The sequence below is a fragment of the Vidua macroura genome, chromosome 4 (genome assembly GCF_024509145.1).
Source record: "Vidua macroura isolate BioBank_ID:100142 chromosome 4, ASM2450914v1, whole genome shotgun sequence".
Taxonomy (NCBI): domain Eukaryota; kingdom Metazoa; phylum Chordata; class Aves; order Passeriformes; family Viduidae; genus Vidua; species Vidua macroura.
The window spans coordinates 45,036,260-45,055,528 of record NC_071574.1 but is presented as its reverse complement, the minus strand read 5'-3'; the positions used below and the strand labels follow the sequence as shown (position 1 = coordinate 45,055,528).

General features: G+C 37.5%; 1 protein-coding gene across 2 annotated transcripts in view; it reads left to right on the top strand.

Moving 5' to 3' along the window:
- The first annotated feature begins 243 nt into the window (after positions 1-243).
- TUSC3 (tumor suppressor candidate 3) overlaps positions 244-19,269 on the top strand; it is a 112,019-nt gene continuing 92,993 nt past the window's right edge. Inside the window, exon 1 of one of the 2 annotated variants that reach the window (XM_053976289.1) lies at positions 244-414. In XM_053976289.1, the coding sequence (XP_053832264.1) occupies positions 289-414 (126 nt within the window). In that variant the 5' untranslated portion in view covers positions 244-288. The remainder of the gene's footprint in view (positions 415-19,269) is intronic. The other variant, XM_053976288.1, reaches the window with a different exon arrangement.

The following is a 19,269-nucleotide window of genomic DNA, read 5'->3' as shown; positions in this document are numbered from 1 at the left end:
TGGTGTTTTGTCCTGTCCTGTTTTACAGTCTCGATCCAGGATTGCACGGTGCGCTGCAGGCAGCTGGGAGCAGCGCTGAAGCCGTGAGCCCGGGCGGGCCGAGCGCCCCCGGCGGGCGGAGCCCCAGCGCTGCCCGCGGCACCCGCGCAGAGCCGAGCGCGACCCTGCCCCGCAGTCCCCGCAGAACTACATTTCCCAGGCGGCGCCGCGCCGCGGGGCGCTGCGATTGGCCGGCCGCGGGCCGGCTCAGCGTGGCGGTGCGGCAGGTGCCGCCGGCGGGGGCGGAACATGGCGCTGGGTGCCGGGGCAGCGCGGCGGCTGCCGCACCTGCTGGCCGGGGGCTGCCTCCCCCTGCTGCTGCTGCTCCTGCTCCTCCTCTGCGGACAGCTCGGGGGAGGACAGAAAAAGAAGGAGGTAGAGACGTTCGCTTCTTTCGCCATCTCGCCCGGCCGGGAGTGCCCTGTCGCGCTGCCTCCCTCTCCGGAGTCCCCGTGTCCCCGTGTCCCCATCCGCCCGGCGTCCCCCGCCTGGCCTCCCCCGCGCTCCTCCGGCTTCCCTCCGTCCCCAGCCCCAGCGGGGCACCGGCGGGGCGGGAGGCGCCGGGCAGGCGGTGCCCCCTACCCTGCTCGGGAGGTGATGGCCGGCGGCGGCGCCGTCTCCAGGGCAGCGGCAGCGCAGGGCGCGGCGCCGGGGTCGCGGTCCCCGGCGTGCTGTCCGTGCCCAGGCCCGCGCCGTGCGCTGTCGTGGGCCTTGAAATGACAGGTTCTGAGCACAGAGGGGCACGGGCCGCTCTCCTGCGCCGGGCAGGGCTGGGCTGCCGTCTGCATCTGTGGGCCTGGGAGCCTTGGCAGCCAAGCGGGGCGAGGAGCCCGCGGGAGATGGAAGTTAAACCCGTGTTTGCGGTGCCAACGGAGCGAAATTAGCCCAGCGTTAATAACTAGCATCAAAGCGATGGCAGCAGGTGTGTGTGGGTGCAGGTGTAGGTGATGGTACTATCTTCGAGGTGTCCTTTGGGTAAGAGAGACGTGGAAGAAGGAGCAGTTTTAATTCAGATTCATATCAACAGCTTATCTTCAGCAACTTCAGTATTTAAATACGGAAGTGTGCAAAAATGTGTAGTACGTACTTGCTTTTTCCAGATTTCAATGCTGCTAGAGCTGCCTACACTTCTCTTCCTAGGTTGCCCTAGATTTCAGGCCAGGCTTTTGCATACCAAATGCTAGGCCACCCAGCAGTGCCTCTTTACAGTGTCCCTATAACTTCATTTATGGGAGGAGCTTTTAACCAAACTGTAGCGTTTTGTCGGGTTTTTTTTTTTTGTTTTTTTTTTGACATCTGTTGGTGTTGTGGGGAGGACTTGTGTTTTGTGATGGTGGAGGAGAAGGAAGGAACAGTTGTTATAGCTGATTTTTCTCTGAACTAGCAGCTCAGACAAGGAGAACAATGGTCAAAATTTTTGGGTTTTGCTTCTTTTGTTTTTCTTTAAAGAACTATATAGGTTATTAAGGCTTATAGGCCAAAGATGTAAAACAACAGGGATGTTTTCCCACTGGTGTCCAGTGACAAGAGTGGAAGGAATGACTTAAATCTACTTCAGAGGGAGTTCAGATGTGATCTTAGGGAAGAGATCCTAACTGAGAAAGTGGTTGGGCACACAACGAGGTACCTGGGGAAGTGGTCATTGCCCCAAGCCTGTAGGTGTTCAGGAGCCGTATGGACAATGTTTTTGTGCATATTGTTTGGCTTTTAGATTGCCCTGTGTGGAGCTGGGAGTTGGACTCAATGTCTCTTCCAACTCATAATATCCTATGATTTTACAAGGCCAAAGTTAGTATGTAAAATTCTTATTTAAGTACCTAAGTAATGGTGTGACTCTGGTCTTACCAAGATAAGTAATCTGATCATTGAAATAAATCCCTTGGGTGTCATTGTGAAAAATGACCACCTTCACTCTAGGCATTCATTGCCTTTTCCACTCTTTCTAGAATGAGTAAGCAGTAAACGTGTTGCCCTTCTGCTGCTATAATTAACTTCTTTTCAAAACTTTAACTTATTAGGTTTTCTTAATAAAACGTGTTTAATGTTTGACACTTGATTCTCTCTTGCTGCGATGTGCTGGCACTACAACTTTTGTTGACACTTTCATGTGGAGTGCCAGCTGTGCTACCAAGATAGCTGAAATAATCTTTCTTTTAAGTGAGATCCTTTTCCTAACAAGTAAATAACAGCAAATTAAAATGGACGTGTACAACTGCATTTTCGAAAGTTTCCCAATCCTGCTGTGGAGGTGGTACGTAAAAGGATGGAAATGCTTGTTTGTTTGTCCACCTGTTTGGTATTACGATTGAAGCAGGTATTTCTCCTCTGTAAAACTTGTTATTCAGTGTTCTCCTTTTTAAATGATTTAAATTAACATATCCCAGTCTTCTGGATCTTTTTGCTGTCATTTTTCATTCCTGTTTAATATTTTGCTCTTAACGCAATGGACTGCTCATACAGACAAACCCTTGGCTTTATGTAGACATAGCGTATCTATGACTGCATCTTTATAGAAACTATTACAATATTGTAAGTTCTTGCTTCACTTTAAATGCAAGCTTAAAATAAAGTGTAACTTGTTTTTTTCCTGGGCTTTTATACATTGTATGGTTCTGTGTAGTATATGTTAGAGCTAAAATCTGACTCTTCTTGCCCTATAACCTTCATGTTAAAAGCTGTAATAGTTTACCTAATATATATAATGAGGAAAGCATCTGTATGTGAGAAATGAAACTTGTACTTACAGTAAGTAGTTTGGAAATAACGTTTTAAAACTGTTCTTAGGAAAATTATGTGAATTGAAAGAGTGCAGGATCTTGTGCTGTGGGACGTTGCTTTTCACACCACTGTCCATAAGCACAGTGGTAGCAGGTAAAGGTGCTGGAAGTTAAATGTGTAATGTGAACTGAAGATGTTCTATACAAAGACTGGTAAGATTGACACAGCTGTTTTTTTGGAAGTTGGAGAAATGGTTGAACACACACTGAATTGTTTCAAAGTGAACACTGCAAGAGAAAAGCTAATGTAGTGGGGTTAAAATGTGTATCTCATGAGATAAAATCAACTCACATCTCAGTTTCCTGTTTTCTCTGTGCTTTGTGTGTGTATTTATTGACATGATTGTCCAGAAAGAGAGGTAAAGGACTAGAGAGAAGAAACTGTTTTCCCAAACAAATTTTTAATAAAAAATTTGATTACTTGAAAAGTACTTCAAAATTACAAGAACTTGAGATGTTGGAGTTAAATCTTAAGTGTGGATATTCTCAGCTCAGAGAGAAAGAGAAAGATTAGAGAATTATTTACATTCTTTCCCGACTGTTTCCCAGGCTCTTGCCCGGTTAGAAAACCTATCTTGTTATTCATATTGTTTATAGATATGTCCTGCCTCTGTGCGTCATTCACTGCCCACCAATGGTGTGGGATGTTTTTACTCTAAGACCAATTAATTAGTCTTCTCAATGTTCTCTATATATAGAGCGATGCATTTGAAATAAAAGAGAGAGTTCATTTTCTTAGCCTTCTGATCTAGAGTTCTTTGTTCCCGTCCTGCTCAACAGCATCGCTTAAGGAAGGAAAGTATTCTTGGTGAAGACATTGATTTTATTTTTTTATTAATTTATCTTTTTAAGTGTTGACTATGTAGAAAAGTATGCATAAAGTCTGAATGATTGGAGGTGTCTGGATCAGTTATATGAGCCTGGAAGAGGAAGAAGAGGACCGAGTTAAGATATTAGATGTTTCTGAAGGACTTGATGCTAGCAGAGAAAATAACCAGGGAAACTGGAAAACATTGTTATAAATTTCTGTGTTGGTTATGAAATACTACATTAAAACTGTATTTAGAATATATGCAAGTCCTTAAATTGCTAACACACATAGTCCTATACAGTAAAATATTCTTAATGATAATTAAAGAAACTGTCTTCTCTGCCAGATTACTGAGAAGTGCTAAGGTAGGTTTTAAATTTGATTAAATCTGCAAGAATTTAAAGAGCTGTTTGGAAATAGATTTGAATTAGATTATTAGTCACCTGGTTTAATGGAAGCTATTTTTAGAATGACTTCATGAATTTATAAACACACAAACATTCCTGTTGTTTTGCTTTAATCTTGCTGCACCTTTTCCATGTTATGGACATTCATGACAGCCTTCATAAATGAGGAGATAAATAGAAAATTGGAATGTCTGATTTGAAAATGAGATGAAGAACAACACTGCTATTTTCCCCCATAGCTCACACTTAGAAGCTAACTAGATTTGAAAAGCCTGCTTTTATGATTCGAATTTGGGTGCTAAAGAGTACCTTTATTTACAGTGAATTAAAAAAAAGTTCTTGATTGTGAAGTAGCAGCAAGACACTGGAGAAGGACTATTCTCTTGGACACTGCATGAATAATAAGACAAATAATAATTGACTCTTTCCAAAGAATTTGAGACAATATAATTGCATTAACATACATGAATTCTCTTTTCCCAGTCCTTGCAATGTTTTTTATATATCTTATACAAATTTGAGGTTGGTTAAACTATTAAAAAAATAAAGGAATCAGAGTAATTCACTTTGAAATATAATAATTAGCTTTCTGTTATAGATTTTTTTGTGACTGAAACACATAGAAAGAGAACATTGGGTTTGAAATATTAAAAGCATTTCTCATAGAGGATAATGTTTATTTTTGAGCTTTCAGGTGGGTGGTTCAGAAGCTTAGTTAAACCACTGATAGGCAATTGGAGTAACTGTTTTTCTGCAGGTAGTTTGTCATTACTGCTAAATCTGACACAGGGAAGATACCTGTTTAGATATAAGCTTTCTTCAGGTAGAAGTACTTTGTTGAGCTTGAGTCTACTAAAAAAGATGCTGAACTCATATAAAAAATTGAAGGGCAAGCTTCTGTGATATCTTAGTTTGCCCTTATTAGTTTTAAAATATTTCAAGACTCATATATTTATAATAGTTCTTTAACTTTTTCTCCCTGTCTCATTTCCCCAGCTGAGTGTAGAAGTTATGGCAGTTGTGAGAAACTGTGGGAGATAGGAAGGGCAATCTAATTGATAGTTTATCACAAAGCTCAGCCATACTTTTATTATTCTTGACAAATATGTATGTGATGTGCCCACAGAAGTCTTTAGTGATGGTGAATCTACAACTTATGGCTTTTACTTTCCCCCTAAAGATCTAACCTAAATTTCTGTGTGTTCAAGGCCTACATTTTTGTACCTGTTAATTCTTGTCCTCATCACGTCCATAAAGAACAGGTTATTGTTTGTTTGATTGTTATTTTTCAATTAAATAGAATTTAATTATTTTTAAGGCTTAAAGTACTAAATATGATAATTTTTCCAATAGAATCTTCAGTCATGATCATACTTTCTTGTTTTATTTGAAATTAACTGGGATAGATTTGGCCTATCCCCTTGTTTCTGCACCATGTGTTTTGATTTTCCTTTAGGGTTTCATAGTGAGCCTGTTGTGTTTATTTGCAGTTATAGATTATTACCATGTTGCAGCCAGAATGGCATCTTCCACTTTAAAATGTCTTTCCCATCTAATTTCTGATAGTGGTTCACCATAAAGGTAGCAATTCTCACCTGTTCAGAGCTAGAGGCAGCGAAGCCTGCTGTCCTTGGTCTTGCTCCAAAATTGAAAGAATACTGCTTAGTTTCTTACTCTATCTCTTGGTGCTGTTTTCAGTGATCTGTAACATTCTTTTCTTCTGTTCAGTGTTCTGCATATGTATTTAATTGAAAGAAACATTAGGAAACGTGGTAGAGCAAGCAGAGAAAAAGAAAAGAGAAAAAAAGGTTTATAATGAATGGAGAGTGTTTAGCATATATTCAATTTCACATATAGTTCAAGAAATAAATTCTTCATTTTTCAAGATCTCTGATAGTATTTAAAAAACAGTGATAATTGAAACTTAAGTTTCTTCTCTTGGTCTGCTGAAGTTCTGTTTAAAATTAAACTTGAATATAAAGCCTTCTTCATCTTGTAATTGTAAAAATTTTGGGTTTGGTCTTCAGACTGGAATACTGCACGTTTTTGCTTTTGACACAGGATGCATGAAAGTGTTTGGCAGTTAAACCAATTACAGACTTCTCTTTAAAAACTTTATTAAAAATTGAGATGTGGCAAAGGTTGAATCTGTGGAGGGAAATCTACTCACTGTAGGTTTGCCTTCAAACCATTTTAAAGATTTATTTTAAGTGGAGATTTTGTATGCATTTATGTAATTGGACATTTTAACTGTTGTTGCAGTAGGGAGAGGCTTTTTTAAAAACAATGCTTTAAAATAAGTTCTCAGTTTGAATTGAAATAGCAGTTCTAAGCCATGCCTGAGAATATAAAATTCATTAAATGCAATTCTGGTGTTTTTCTCTACTCTGATCTAAAAAGAATAGGGAAAATATAGAGGAAAAAAAATGCTTGCAAGAATTCCTTGTTTTCTACTATTTTTTTACAACCCCATAAAACATCTATATCCCTCTCTCCTTTATTTCTAATTAACTAAAGTTTGGCAAAAACTTGACAAAATTGACTAGCAGTTCTGCCTTTTACCAATCTGTGTAGAAAACTTCAGTGACTGCATACAATAAATGAAATAAAGGATGCTTGTAGCAGCCCAGTAGCATTTTGTGATTGGATTACGGAAACTTTTCTGTCCCAGATGTCTCTGTTTGGCATCCTTGCTATCATAAGACAGATCAGTGGCATAATTGATCTTTTCCCCTGTTCCGTTCTATAACCATTTATATAGCACATCCTGTGCAACCACATGGAAAATACAGATTGTATCTGCTTGAGTTCTACATGCTCTGGAAAAATCAGTCAGTAAAATTAGAATGGGAAAGCATTGGGTTTTTTGGATATTGGTTTGGGTCTTCAGATTTATTCTCTTAATTTTTAGAAGTGTTTTCAAGGTCACATTTTATTGGCTAAGATAATGGTCAGAACTAAAGAAAGGCCTTTACCTGGTATTTGGTTTAGGCCTTGTTCTCTTGCTCTAGTAAATCTACTGAATAGAGTAGCTAAAATTGCAAAAAACCATTATTTTCTTTATATCTAATGCTATGAGGTTTTATAAAAATATATAATAATATCTTCATTGTTTGTATAAAATGGAATAGTTTTTTTTTTTTTTTCATTTTTTACAACTTTCAATAGTGAGGTATTCCCATTAACCAAATGGAAAATATTTTATAGTGAACCTGAAATCTACATTTCAGACAGGGAAACTCATCTTTTTATGTGTGATTATCACAAGTCCTTCATATTCTAAGGTGGATAAACAAATCTATATGTGCATTGAGTGGATTGCTTCTAACAAAATGCAAAAAAAGGCCTGGCAATAATTTCGTTACAAAAAATAGTCCTGTGACATGGAAAAGATTTGTACCCTTGCTTTTGCAGGCTTCTTCATGAAAACACTCTTCTTCCTGAGTACTGAAGTAGTGGCAGGACTTGAAGCATTTCTCTGGACAGACTATTATCCCACCTAATAGGATTTGCTATTAGGATTTTACTTTCTTCTGATGATTGTATTTGATAATACCATTCTGGAATACCCCAAGTTCATAATCTCTTCTTAAGGAGTTGCAGTCCTTAGCCTAACTATGCCATTCCGTTAATTTTTCTTATCCTTTGCTGCTGAATCTAAAGCAACTAATTTTTGAATTTCAGATGAACTGGTCATTAAGCTTAGCAGAGTTTGGCTGTGTTGCATAGAACATTTTGTATATCAAGTTCATAACAGAAATGGTAATTACAGTTATGCAGTCCCTCTGGAATGACATTTTGAGCCCACAGAGCTGCTCAAGGTTATAGGCTGTAGCATCTGCTGCTTGAAAGATAGAAACCATTTTCTACTCTGCTTTTACTTTGGCTTTTTCATAGTTTCAAATCACTATTGCTATCTTCTCTACTATTAAAACCTAGCATGTTCAACTGCTTTTGTTAGCTAATTGCCTTAAAAAGGCCAATTATGACAGTCTACTGAATCTTGGATATTGACATTTCTGTTCAGCTTTATGAGATTTATGCATTCATGTCTGAGCCATGTAAATATCTCTTCAATGCAGATTTTTGAGCTTGTCAAGCAAAAGTTTAGGTAATACTGTAAAATTCCCATTTATAGTTTAAGGTTCATTTATGAGGCTTTTAAAATAATTTTTACTAGGCATTTTTGTCAACTTGATTGTTTTGTGAAGTCTTTTGATACTTAGCCTGTTTTCCGTGAAAAATAATTGACAGTTGTTCAGTTAATTAATTAGCTAATTCCCTTTATATTTTCCTATTTTCAGGTCATACATACATGTTCAGGATTTTTTCACACATTTTGTTTCTCAGATCTTGTTAGTGGCTGGGTACATTCTGAATCTAAAGTTAGGCCTTTAACTCAAGACTTTGCTGTCCTGCAAGAGTCTGTTTAGTATAATGAATTGTTATATTGCAGTAGTTTTTCTGCACTAGGCTGAGGAATATGGTTATTTTAACAATAAAGTAGGAGAGGTGTTTTTTGGTTGTTACTGCTTAAACTTTTGTTGGTAATTGTAGCTGCTTTGTCTTTGTTTGCTTTGGTGGTTCAAATTGTTACTTAAAATATTTTGTTCTTTTTACTTCTCTTATTTATCAAGTGCATATGACCATCTTCTATTTTTGGTAGTAAATTGCATTTAATCCATAATTACTAGATTCACTGGAGTACTGATACACTAAAAATATGAATCTTAAAATTATTTTTCTTTTTAATCCTATTAAAGTATTTTAGTGTGAATCTTTGCCTTTTTATAAGAGACATAGCTAGAGATTCAGATTCTGCATAGGAGATTAATATAGGGAGTGAGAAAGCTGAGCAGACAGAGTTTTTTGAGACACAGTTCCTTTCTCTACTTCATTTTTTTCAAGGTTATCTAACAAGATAAAAAAGGTATTTGAATACAAATAGAATACCTGTGTCTGTTTTGACTGACCCAGGTAATGCTCTTCTAGATATCCTAGGAGTTACAGGGCTAGGACTGCATACAGTGAAGGAATAAATTAGCTGTATCTGCATATGTTTAGGTGTCTTTCCAAGGAGAGGAATTCAAGCTACAACTAGGTGAGGGAATTGTAGAGCAATTGAATTAACAGTAGAGCACCTCATCATAGGTCACAGTACCAGCACTCTTTGTAGTTGGTGATCTTGAACAAGGGAATACAAAGTGCAAAAGGATGTTTCTGAAATCTTATAATTCTCCAGAATTTGGATGCTAAAGTCAAAACTGTAAAAGCTGTACTATTCAGAATATATACTAGTAAAGTATTGTATGGTCTTCAGCTACAGGAGGAGAAGGTAGTGATGATGACATATACTGATTCTTCAGTGATGATTACGTACATGGTCCTTAACAATAATAACAATTAAGAAATAATAATATAATAAGTTGATTAGTGTTTTCTTTTTCTTTCATCACATGGTGATGTACTTAAGGTGATGTGTTTAAGGTGGTATGTATTCTGGTTTCTGTTCAGATTATGTGAGATGGTAAAAGCATGCCTGTTGATTATGGTTTATAGGATAGGTTTCAGGGATTTTGAGGTGTGAGACCTGAATACTTCCATATGGGTGAAAATGATATTGAATACACTTCCCCCTACTGGAGTCAAACGCTGAAATTTAGAAGAGTGCACAAACTCACACAGCAATAAGTGGTTTTTGTTTTCAAGTGAATTTTTTGTGATACCTTTTAGCAGGATGTCTTCAGATATCAGGTATTTTCAGATGATGCCTGGGGGAACTAATGCACTTGCCACTTTCTTTATCTGACTCTTAAGTGGGGCTATAGCTGGATCTCACGGCCAAGTCTGGCATGTTAAAGTGTAGGGCATGTTCAGAGGCCTAGAGATCATTGAGAATTCTTTCTCTTCCATTACTGCTACGTCTGTGCTAATTAAAAGTTGGATGTGATGCAGAATTACTGTGTTGCAGATGCCTGTGGTTGATGAACTTGGTTAGCTTCTATCCTCAGATCTAGTCAGTGAAAAACAAGAGAGCCTCATGTTCAAATCTTCTGTCTGGTGTAACATTGCACATTCCTGTGGCTTAAATGGAAATCCCATCACATGTTTCCTGAACATTGTTTCCTGTTTTTCCTGTGTTTTGGAAAATAAAGGGAACTTGCTGAAGTTAACTTCTTTGATAAAGCAGGATTTTTTAAAATCATTGGGCTGAAGGATAGAAAAAAATCTGTATGGGAAAATAAAAACCATGAAGCCAAGTTCAATGATCAAATGTACTCAGAAGTAAGTGTCCTTAAATCCTTCTGAAATCTGTTAGAGAGTAGAAACTAGTAGTGTAAAGTTTTCTGAATTCTACATTATTTTTGCATCACACTTCTAAATATTTTAGCCATGGTTTGTACTCTTGATAGCTGATGGCTCAGCTCTAAAACATTTCAGTGGAAACTTTTTCCATTTTTCTGTTCTATGCCTGATTTCTACTAAAGCTTCAATTGAAATGGAAAGTGAATGGCAGGAATTTCGTAGGAACTTCAAGAATTCCAGTCCCAGGAAGTTCAGTCCAAAATTGAAGATGTACGACTGTTACACCTCTTGTCTGGTGGATTCAGTTAGTGACAATGTGACAGCATATTGAGTAGATGAGACAGGAATTATTATGAAAAGGACACAAATGGTACATTAATGCTGAAGTTATTGTGTAAACATTTTCCTTCTGTTGTGGCATACTTTTTCTTCTAAGCTAGGTATGAATAGAAGCTCTTGTCTAATTTGTTTTTCAAATCTCTATTAGTTATAGGTAGCAATGCACTAACTTCTTTAGTGAGTAATTTTTTAGAAGAAAAAATAAAGTTATTGATATCTCCTAGACAGACTATAGGTATTATAATTGTTTTTTATTTCCTTTATGCTTTTTTGGTTTGGGATGATATTGAAATCAGCCAGAGAATAATCTTTCTATCACAATTTGAAGTATTAGAAATCAGGCATTCTTTATTACAGTGCTGCACACATTCACAGGATTTTTCCTCTTACTGAATGTGTATCATGAAATTTTACAACGGGGTATTTATTCCATCATGACTGTAGTCATATGGTCACTACAACACCATAGCCACTACAACATACTTCCAAGCTAATACATAAACATCACTTCTCCTAGAATGAATTTACATGTCTTTGCTCCTTACTGGAAGTCTTTTTATGGTCTTAGAGGATCATCTAAAGGTGGTTGTATTCACTGAGAGCCCCCAAAATTTTAAGGGACCTTGGCTTGAACTTCTTTTAGGGCATGCACTGTTTTTTTTTGTTACATAACTGCCACAAAACCACTTAGGTTCCTCATTATCTGTTTATGCACTGTTTCCAGCTATGTTTACAATCTACTGTCTACATCTACATTCTTTCACCTAATTTCCTGGTTACTCTTTAAGCTCTATTTTGCATGTTCAAGGGATCTGAACATTTCTCCCTGTAGTCTGTCAGGGACATTGCTAATTATTTTCCACTTCAAATGCATTGTAAGCTTTTTCATTTTTTTGTTTCTTGTAAGCTGAATAAATCAGTCAATGGAGATGTGGGGGTGTGTGTATGTATATGCACAAACATATATGTACACACATTGGTTTGCCCTGGTCGAGATGAAATAGCATTTGCCTTGGTGTTGACATGTGTGGGTTTTTGTCCTGTAACTCTAGATGCTATAAATGATCAAAGTGCTTTAACCAGACTTCATGGAGAATGTAGCTTTCAGAGTAAAACTTTAAACTAAAATGCCCTCAGGTAACTGCATATTGGTTTGTGAGGCTGCTAACATAATGCAATTTCTTGAAAAGTAGTAGTTACCGGAAGTTCTACTTTAGTGCATAAAGGACTGTCCTCGTCTGATTTGACATCTTGTATTTTAGCCCACTCTGTGCACAGAAACTAAGCTTCCTTAAGTCATTCTGTGCTATGAACTTGTAACATTCACAATAGGAGTTAAATTTTCAATTAAATGTGACATCTCAGCCTCTTCCATAGTAGAATTATGGTTAAAGCATGTCTGGGAAACTGATACAGTGGGAGCAGTTGATATTAATTTGTTTTCGGGGAAATTTTATGCTGCTTCACATAAAGTACCCTGAACACTTGCCTGTCTGTTCCTTTGGGTGCTTGTATCCTCATAAGATGATCTTCATTATTGTATTAATTCAAAAAGTTCCTGCTCTGAAGTATATCAATTGTTTTCCCCCTCTAGAGCATTATTTGCACTCTGAACTGTCCTCTTACACCGACACAGAGTTTTGGAGAATGTTGCAGAATTCACTGGGCCACAGAGGAGTGACAAGAGAGAAGATAATTTTCTAGCTGAATGATGATCATTTGAAAGAGGAAAGTCCTGGGTTCCCATAGCTATTTATACATTTAATCCAATAACTGTTCAGTGTAAAACATTGTAATACAATCTGTTCAAGTAGGTTTACTTGTCCACCATCTGGACATGAGTACTGCCTGCCAAACCAGCTGGGAGGGCAATGAAAGAAATCAAGGTTACTTTAAAGTAGTGAAGGCTTCTCAGGGTAACCTCTGTACACTTGCTTTCTCTGTTTAAGCAGCTATCATCTTCTCAGTTGTAACTTTCTGTGACAGCGGAGGTGGCTGAAGAACTAAATATAGAGTGCACTACACCCAGTGCTCAAACAGCCAGCCCTGGAATACTTAAAGGTAATAGAGGTCTTGGTGGGAAGATAAGGGCTCTCAAATCTGCATTTTTCTTTCAGTATTCCAGGCCATTTGGATATTACAAGAATGTAATATCCAAGCAAGGGGAGATTACACAAAATCTAAATATGTTTTGTAAGTACCTGGTTGCAGACAGGAGAAGCTTGTTCAACTTTAGAATTGCCCACTCTGGTTTCCATTTCTGTTTGCTATAGATCCAAAATCCTCAATTAACTCCTCTGTGTGGATTAATCTAAGTACCTCATTACTTCTACAGATAAGCAAGCAAAAGAGAGTATAGCACAAGATTATAATGGTTTAATCTATAAGTGGTCAAATACCACATTATTTTACTTTGTTTTAATGAAATGATAAACGAGAGGAGAGGTACTAAAGCTGATAAATTTTAGTGGAAAAATTTTATCCTGTGGATAATGTATTAGCAAGTGAGCTACACCTGGAAGCAATGAAGCTTAAAGTCATCCCACTCTAGCATTATGTTATGTTAGTATTGGAGCTTTAGCCACCTGTAGGGCGCAGTACTGATGAAAATGGTCCCACCTGTGTAACAACTGAATATTTCCCTCCTTTTCCCCTTCATAAAGTTAGGACAGATATGATGACACCTTAGGTGTGTTCATTTTGCAAGAGCCTCAAGTGAGCAATGTTAGATAGGCTGTAAATTCAAGTATATATTGCACATTCAGATGACATGTAGAATCATAGGCAATGGAACTTTAATCTTTCATTGCATTTTTTATCCCACCATATTAAAGTGATCTAGTTATGGTTGTATTAGTGTATTCATCTATTGGCATGTGTCTTAAGTGATTCAAAAGTCTAGCTGACGCTGTTCAGTTATAGCAACATCAGTTTTTTTGAGCAATGAATGCATTGTGCTGTCATGCAGAACTCATGCTTGTTTGGCTGTGAGGGAGAAAATTACAAGTTCATTAGCTGATACAGCAACTTTGTTTTCAAAAGTAATTTGATGTCTGTACTTCTCCCAAGTGAAAATGGAACTTTTCCTGAATCTAATGAACTGTTTTGATAGTAAAAATGTTCTGGAGGAAACACATTTTTACTCAAGTCTTTACTCTGAATCTTGACTCTTGTGCTTTAAAATGGGCTTAGAGAGACAATTTTAGCTGGTTTCCATCATTTGAACTATAGCAACTTTTTCTAAGAATGAAAAATGTATAGAATTAGAAATTTAATTTCATGTGGATTTTAGAAGCTAATTTCAAAAGGTAAAAATATAGACTTCATGATAGTGTAAGAATGTTTTTATGAGAATGAAATGTAATTTTGGTAAGCACATCATATTTTTATTTTTCTAATGTAGACATTAATTTCACCTTCAGTTTCCTCAATGTGATTTATTGAGTTATTCAATATAAGGTACCTGAATTTTTAATATTCAACATAGGAAATAGTGCTAGTATTGGTAATAGCATATTAACATATTAAAACCATTAGGTTTTGCATTAAAGCTTCCTGACTGCTTGTACAGTCATGATTTAATATTCCACAATGAACTTCTCCTTTGGTCTTACTAATGACATTTTTTTTTTATTTAGATAAAAATTATGTGCTGGTATCTATGAATAAGTTTTCCTTAAACTACTTAGAAATAGTTATAAAAGTGCAAAGTAATTATTTTATATTAAAAAGATTAAGTGCTTTATCTGCCACTAGAGGTTGTCTATCTCCTGTTGGATTCTACCATTGAATCCATTAATTAACTTAGCACCATGCCATGTTCTTTCTGTTCTAATGAACTACTTACTGGGAAGGTAGTATTCTGATTAAAGGAATTCCTGCTCAGGAAACTGTGATACTTCTGTTTCTTAATGTATGAGTAAATGGCAAGTGTGCCAGAACCTCATGTAGATGGCTGAGAGAGGTTAAAGGTTTTGTTGTTTGAAAATCCTTAGGTACTAGGCATGAGGAAGAATGCTAAACTTAGTGGTTCTATCATATTTATGTGGTTTTGCATCTTGAGAAACAGAATTTGCTAGGAAACTGTGACAATAATGTGACCAATGAATGGATGACATAATAAAACTATGGAGAGGTAATGTCAGAGGTGGCAAAGAATTTATGAATGATCATTACCAATCAAATGACAGTGAAATAATGTGAGGATAGATGAAGATGTCTCTCACAATGACCATGAGTTGTGATGAAAAGTTTGCAGACAGTATTGGGAGACATAGTACTCTGAAACATACATTAAAATAGGTGCAATGCCTGTAATGTACATGTTTCCTAATTTTTGAAAGTGAAGCTTAGACTCAATTAATTGTGATGCCTTCAAAACTTTTTGTATTGCCTACTTTTCTAGCTTTTTAAAATTGCTTGTAGAATCTCTTTACTTAAATGCTTTATCATGAGAAAGAAAGGAAAAGGATGGTTTTTCATATCTTGAAAAGAAAGAAGGAAAAATCAACAGTTTGAACTTGCATCCAAATTGTAGTGATTAAATAGTTGTATCATATGAACATTTCTGTGTTACAATTTGTCATTTCTGGCAAGAAGAGAAAATGTGAATTTTCTTTAATATGAAGTAGGAGTTTTATTAGTTTCCATGCTTTGCTTTGGACCCTTCACTTTCTGGTCTGATAGCAGGTTGTCCATTAAATTGGCTGGATCATGTTGCTATTGTAAACCATGTCAAGTGCTGTATATATTTTTGATTGTCTTTGATAATTATTGTTAGTGTCGTAAAGCAGACTGGCTGATATTTGGAGAAAAAAAAAATTGGAAGAGTTGACTTCAAAACCAAAGTGGGCTTTTGCAGCGTTGTGGTGTCTCTCCCGGCTCCGGAGCAGCCACTGTGCCCGGCGGGGCACCATGGCTCCTCCGGTCTCGGTCCCGCTGCCGTTCCCGGGTGCCGCGCGCTCCGGGAAGGTGGGTTGGCCGTTTCTACTGCCGCGCGCAAGGGACCTCGATAAAGGGGGTGAAGGAAGGACCAAATTCCTGCAGCAGGAGATGAGAGCATTTTATTGATGTGCTCCCCGTTCCTGTATTGGGGAATATGGCCACGCAGCCCCGGTTGCATGGGGCTTTTATTGGGGGTGGAGCGGGGGTGTCACGTGGTCTGGAGAAGCCAATAGGGGCACGGCAGGGACGGCACCGGGGCCCGGGGTGGTCCCGGGGCGTGGCGTGGCCGGGGGGCGGGCACGGGTCATGTGGCCGGGGCTGCCACTGGGGCCGGGGCGACCGCGGCCACAGGGGAGGGTTAATGGCAGGAAAGGACCCACAGGAAGGGACAGGGGGATGGGAGCTGGGCCCGCATGGTAAGGCAACCTGGGAACTGGCTACCGCAGGGGGGAAACCCAGGGGATACACAGGGGAAAACGCGGGAGATACACGGGGGTACACAGAATCTGCTAACACACATCAGAACCCTGACCTAAACCCAAAGTCCGGGATGCAACAGGCTTTCATTAATTTCATGTGAAGCAATGAAACAAGGTACTACTTTCTAAAGTTCTTGTAGAAGAAAGAAATTTGCTGTCTTACCTTTTCAGCTTGAGATAGAGTCATTGATAGGACTGCCCCTAATGCTGAAGTCATCTGCATACTTTAGGTATTTGAATTCAATTGTTAGATATATGACTGTTTTCCTGTGTAACTTCTTCAGTTGCTTGCCCATTTTATAAACTGTAAAGGTTGGTACTTCCCTTTTTTCTTGCTTTTTCCATTTGTTAGCAAAGAAGGGGCATACATTGCTTTTTCTTTTTTTTTTTTTCTCTTTTTTGTTGTTATTTTTGAGGAATGGCAACACAAATTCTTTTCAGTACTTCTTGGAAAAGTGGTCTTTATGTGCTCTGTGCCTTTCTTAGTAGCAAATAATGTGTCAAGTTTAGTAAAATTAATTTTGGAAAAAAGTTCTGTAAGTGCTCATGATAGGTTTTGTCAATCTGCAAAAGTCTGTTAGACTTAATTTATGAAATGTAGTTCTGTATGTTATGATTTTTTCTAAAAGCAGAACAAACTGAATGTATAATAGAAGTCCATCAAATATTTATGGTTGCACATGGTCAAAAATACACAGTTTCCCTGGTGTCTTTTGAAACTTTGACAATGCCAGCATGATATGATCTTGAGAAAGTGTGGATGCAAGGGTGCATATTTTCTAATTTTATACAACTCTAGCCATAATGCTCAGAAAAGAAAAAGCATAGTAGTAGATCTGTCTCTTATAATCTTGTATCCTTCCTCTGATAGGGATTCTGCAGATTTTTGACATTTTTAGTCATTTTCTAATACAGTTTTTCTTTGCCTTTCCCACCTGTTTTTTTTTTCCTCTTTTGTTCCTCAAGGTATAACATGTTTTCCAAACCCTCTGGGTTTTTATAAAATGCAGATTCACCAGCTGCAAACTCAAGTTGGTACAGGAAAAGTTAATTTTGTTCTTCCTGTGACTACATTCATATTCTGTTTAACCTAAAAGTCTCCTTATTTCCTTCCTGTAACCCAGATGGTGGGGTTTTTTTGTTTATGTATGGATTGATTCTTATAATTAGTTCCATTTTTTTTTTTTTAGTTTTTGTTATTATCTTTTTTTTTTTTTCTGTTTTCTCTAGAAATAGAATATTCACATATATTGATGCGAACTTAAAGTCTGCTCAACTCAGACAGCAGACTTCATCCTGAAACATTTGTGGCTGCCCTGGGGAAAGTTATGCATGTATTTTCTGTCAAAAATTGTTCTCTAGTCTGTTCATAGTCAAATTTCAGACTGCCTACACTCATTTCCTCTGTTAGACTGTATGTCTCTTGCCTTCAGTGTAATACTACATTCTTTTTCTTCCAGTCTATTTATTCGTGTTGCAACTCCAAATGATTCTACTTTTTCCTCATATTATGGTTTTCCTTTGTATATTCTTTGTCATCATAGTTCTGACTTAGTGTCACACTTCTGTGATTATCTAGATATTTTTCCTTATAATCTTTAGTTTAATCTTTTCTACAATTTTTACAGCATTCTTCTCAAGAATTTTGATATTTTTAAATTTTCCCTTCTTTTCGATATTCTACTCTTTTTGGTATGTACAGATGGATTTTAAAAGTATTCCCACAATCTGTTTTATATCTGTTGTTCTAAGATAGATTGTCAGATTTTGCTCTCCTCTAAGGAGAGAAATTAATGAAATGCAAAAGTAGGTTGAGTAAAATTTTGATGTCTCTGAAGAGATCTTTAGACATTTTTCTTTTGTACTTTCCTGTAAAACCCTCTGGATTTCTTTGGAGTGGGAGAGGAAAACACACCTGTAAGCATGATAACATCTGCAGACAAATGTAGAAAGGAATCAAGGGTTTGATTTCATTATTTAGTACTCATCTTTTCTCTTATCTTCTGATCTGTGTGATTTATTTTAAAATCAGAGACCATGTGCACATTTAGTGCTGGTATTTATACAAATATATCCTGTCAGGACCCAAATGAGCTCAGTTGACAGCATTCAAGAAAGACTAGATTGTACTATTTTCTTCTTCCTCCTAGTTGTCATCAGCCTATTTCAGCCACTATTTGAGTTCCTCCCCATTGCTGAGTTGACTGAATGCTATATTCATTCTTAGTTCAGTTATTTGCCTTGTGGAAGCTTTCCTTCCAGGTCTATGTCCCTTGCAAGTAAAGACTGAAATATAGGAATTCCTTTTTTTATTATTTATTTTTTGGCTTTTAGCTTTTTAAACTTGCACTTGAATCAATCATTCATTTGTTTCCAAGTTGATAAATCATTGTTTTAGAAAGTTATCTTGCAACTCACACTGCAGAAGGAAGTACTCAGTGGCTATTTCATGTGATTCAGGTTTTCTCTGTGGAAATTCCTACTCATACCGTTCTGATGGTTAGCATATACTTAAGTGTCATATGCTTTCCTTGTGTTTCCAAACACTGCAAAGTAACAAGAATAAATCCTTCAGATAACCCAATTACTGGTTCTAACCATAAGATACTAAAGGACTTTCAGTTTTACAGATATTCAACACAGATTGTTATTCTGTTGGACTTGACTTTACTAATCATGGCATAAAGTGTAGTAGTTCTCAGAGACACAGCATGAGTCGTTTTGTCTGTGACCTCCTTTTGTCTTTGAGATTTACTAAGTTCATTGCTTTTGGCTTGGAGGTCTTCACTGTGACTTGTAGGTTTTGAGTTTGCATTTCTTCCCTGAAAATTCAAGCTAGGCTGTATGAATTAGCTCTATAAATTCTTCATACTTTGCTACACTTGGAGAAGAAAAATGGGATGACATGGTGTGAAATGCTGTCAAAACAAGTATGATCTCTTTCAAATGCATTTGTTTTTCCTGCTTCAGTCCTTATTGCAGTTCCCTGAAATACATAAGGCTAGTAATGGGTTCTGATCTCATAATGACCACTTTCTACTATAGTTTATAAAAGGGGTGATTCTCATTCATTAAGCTGTAATTGTTGCCTCTCTTATTATCCATCTATTGATAGGAGCCCTCATGGAAGGGATTTTTGTCCTGTTGCTGTGTTCTGTTGCATGAAA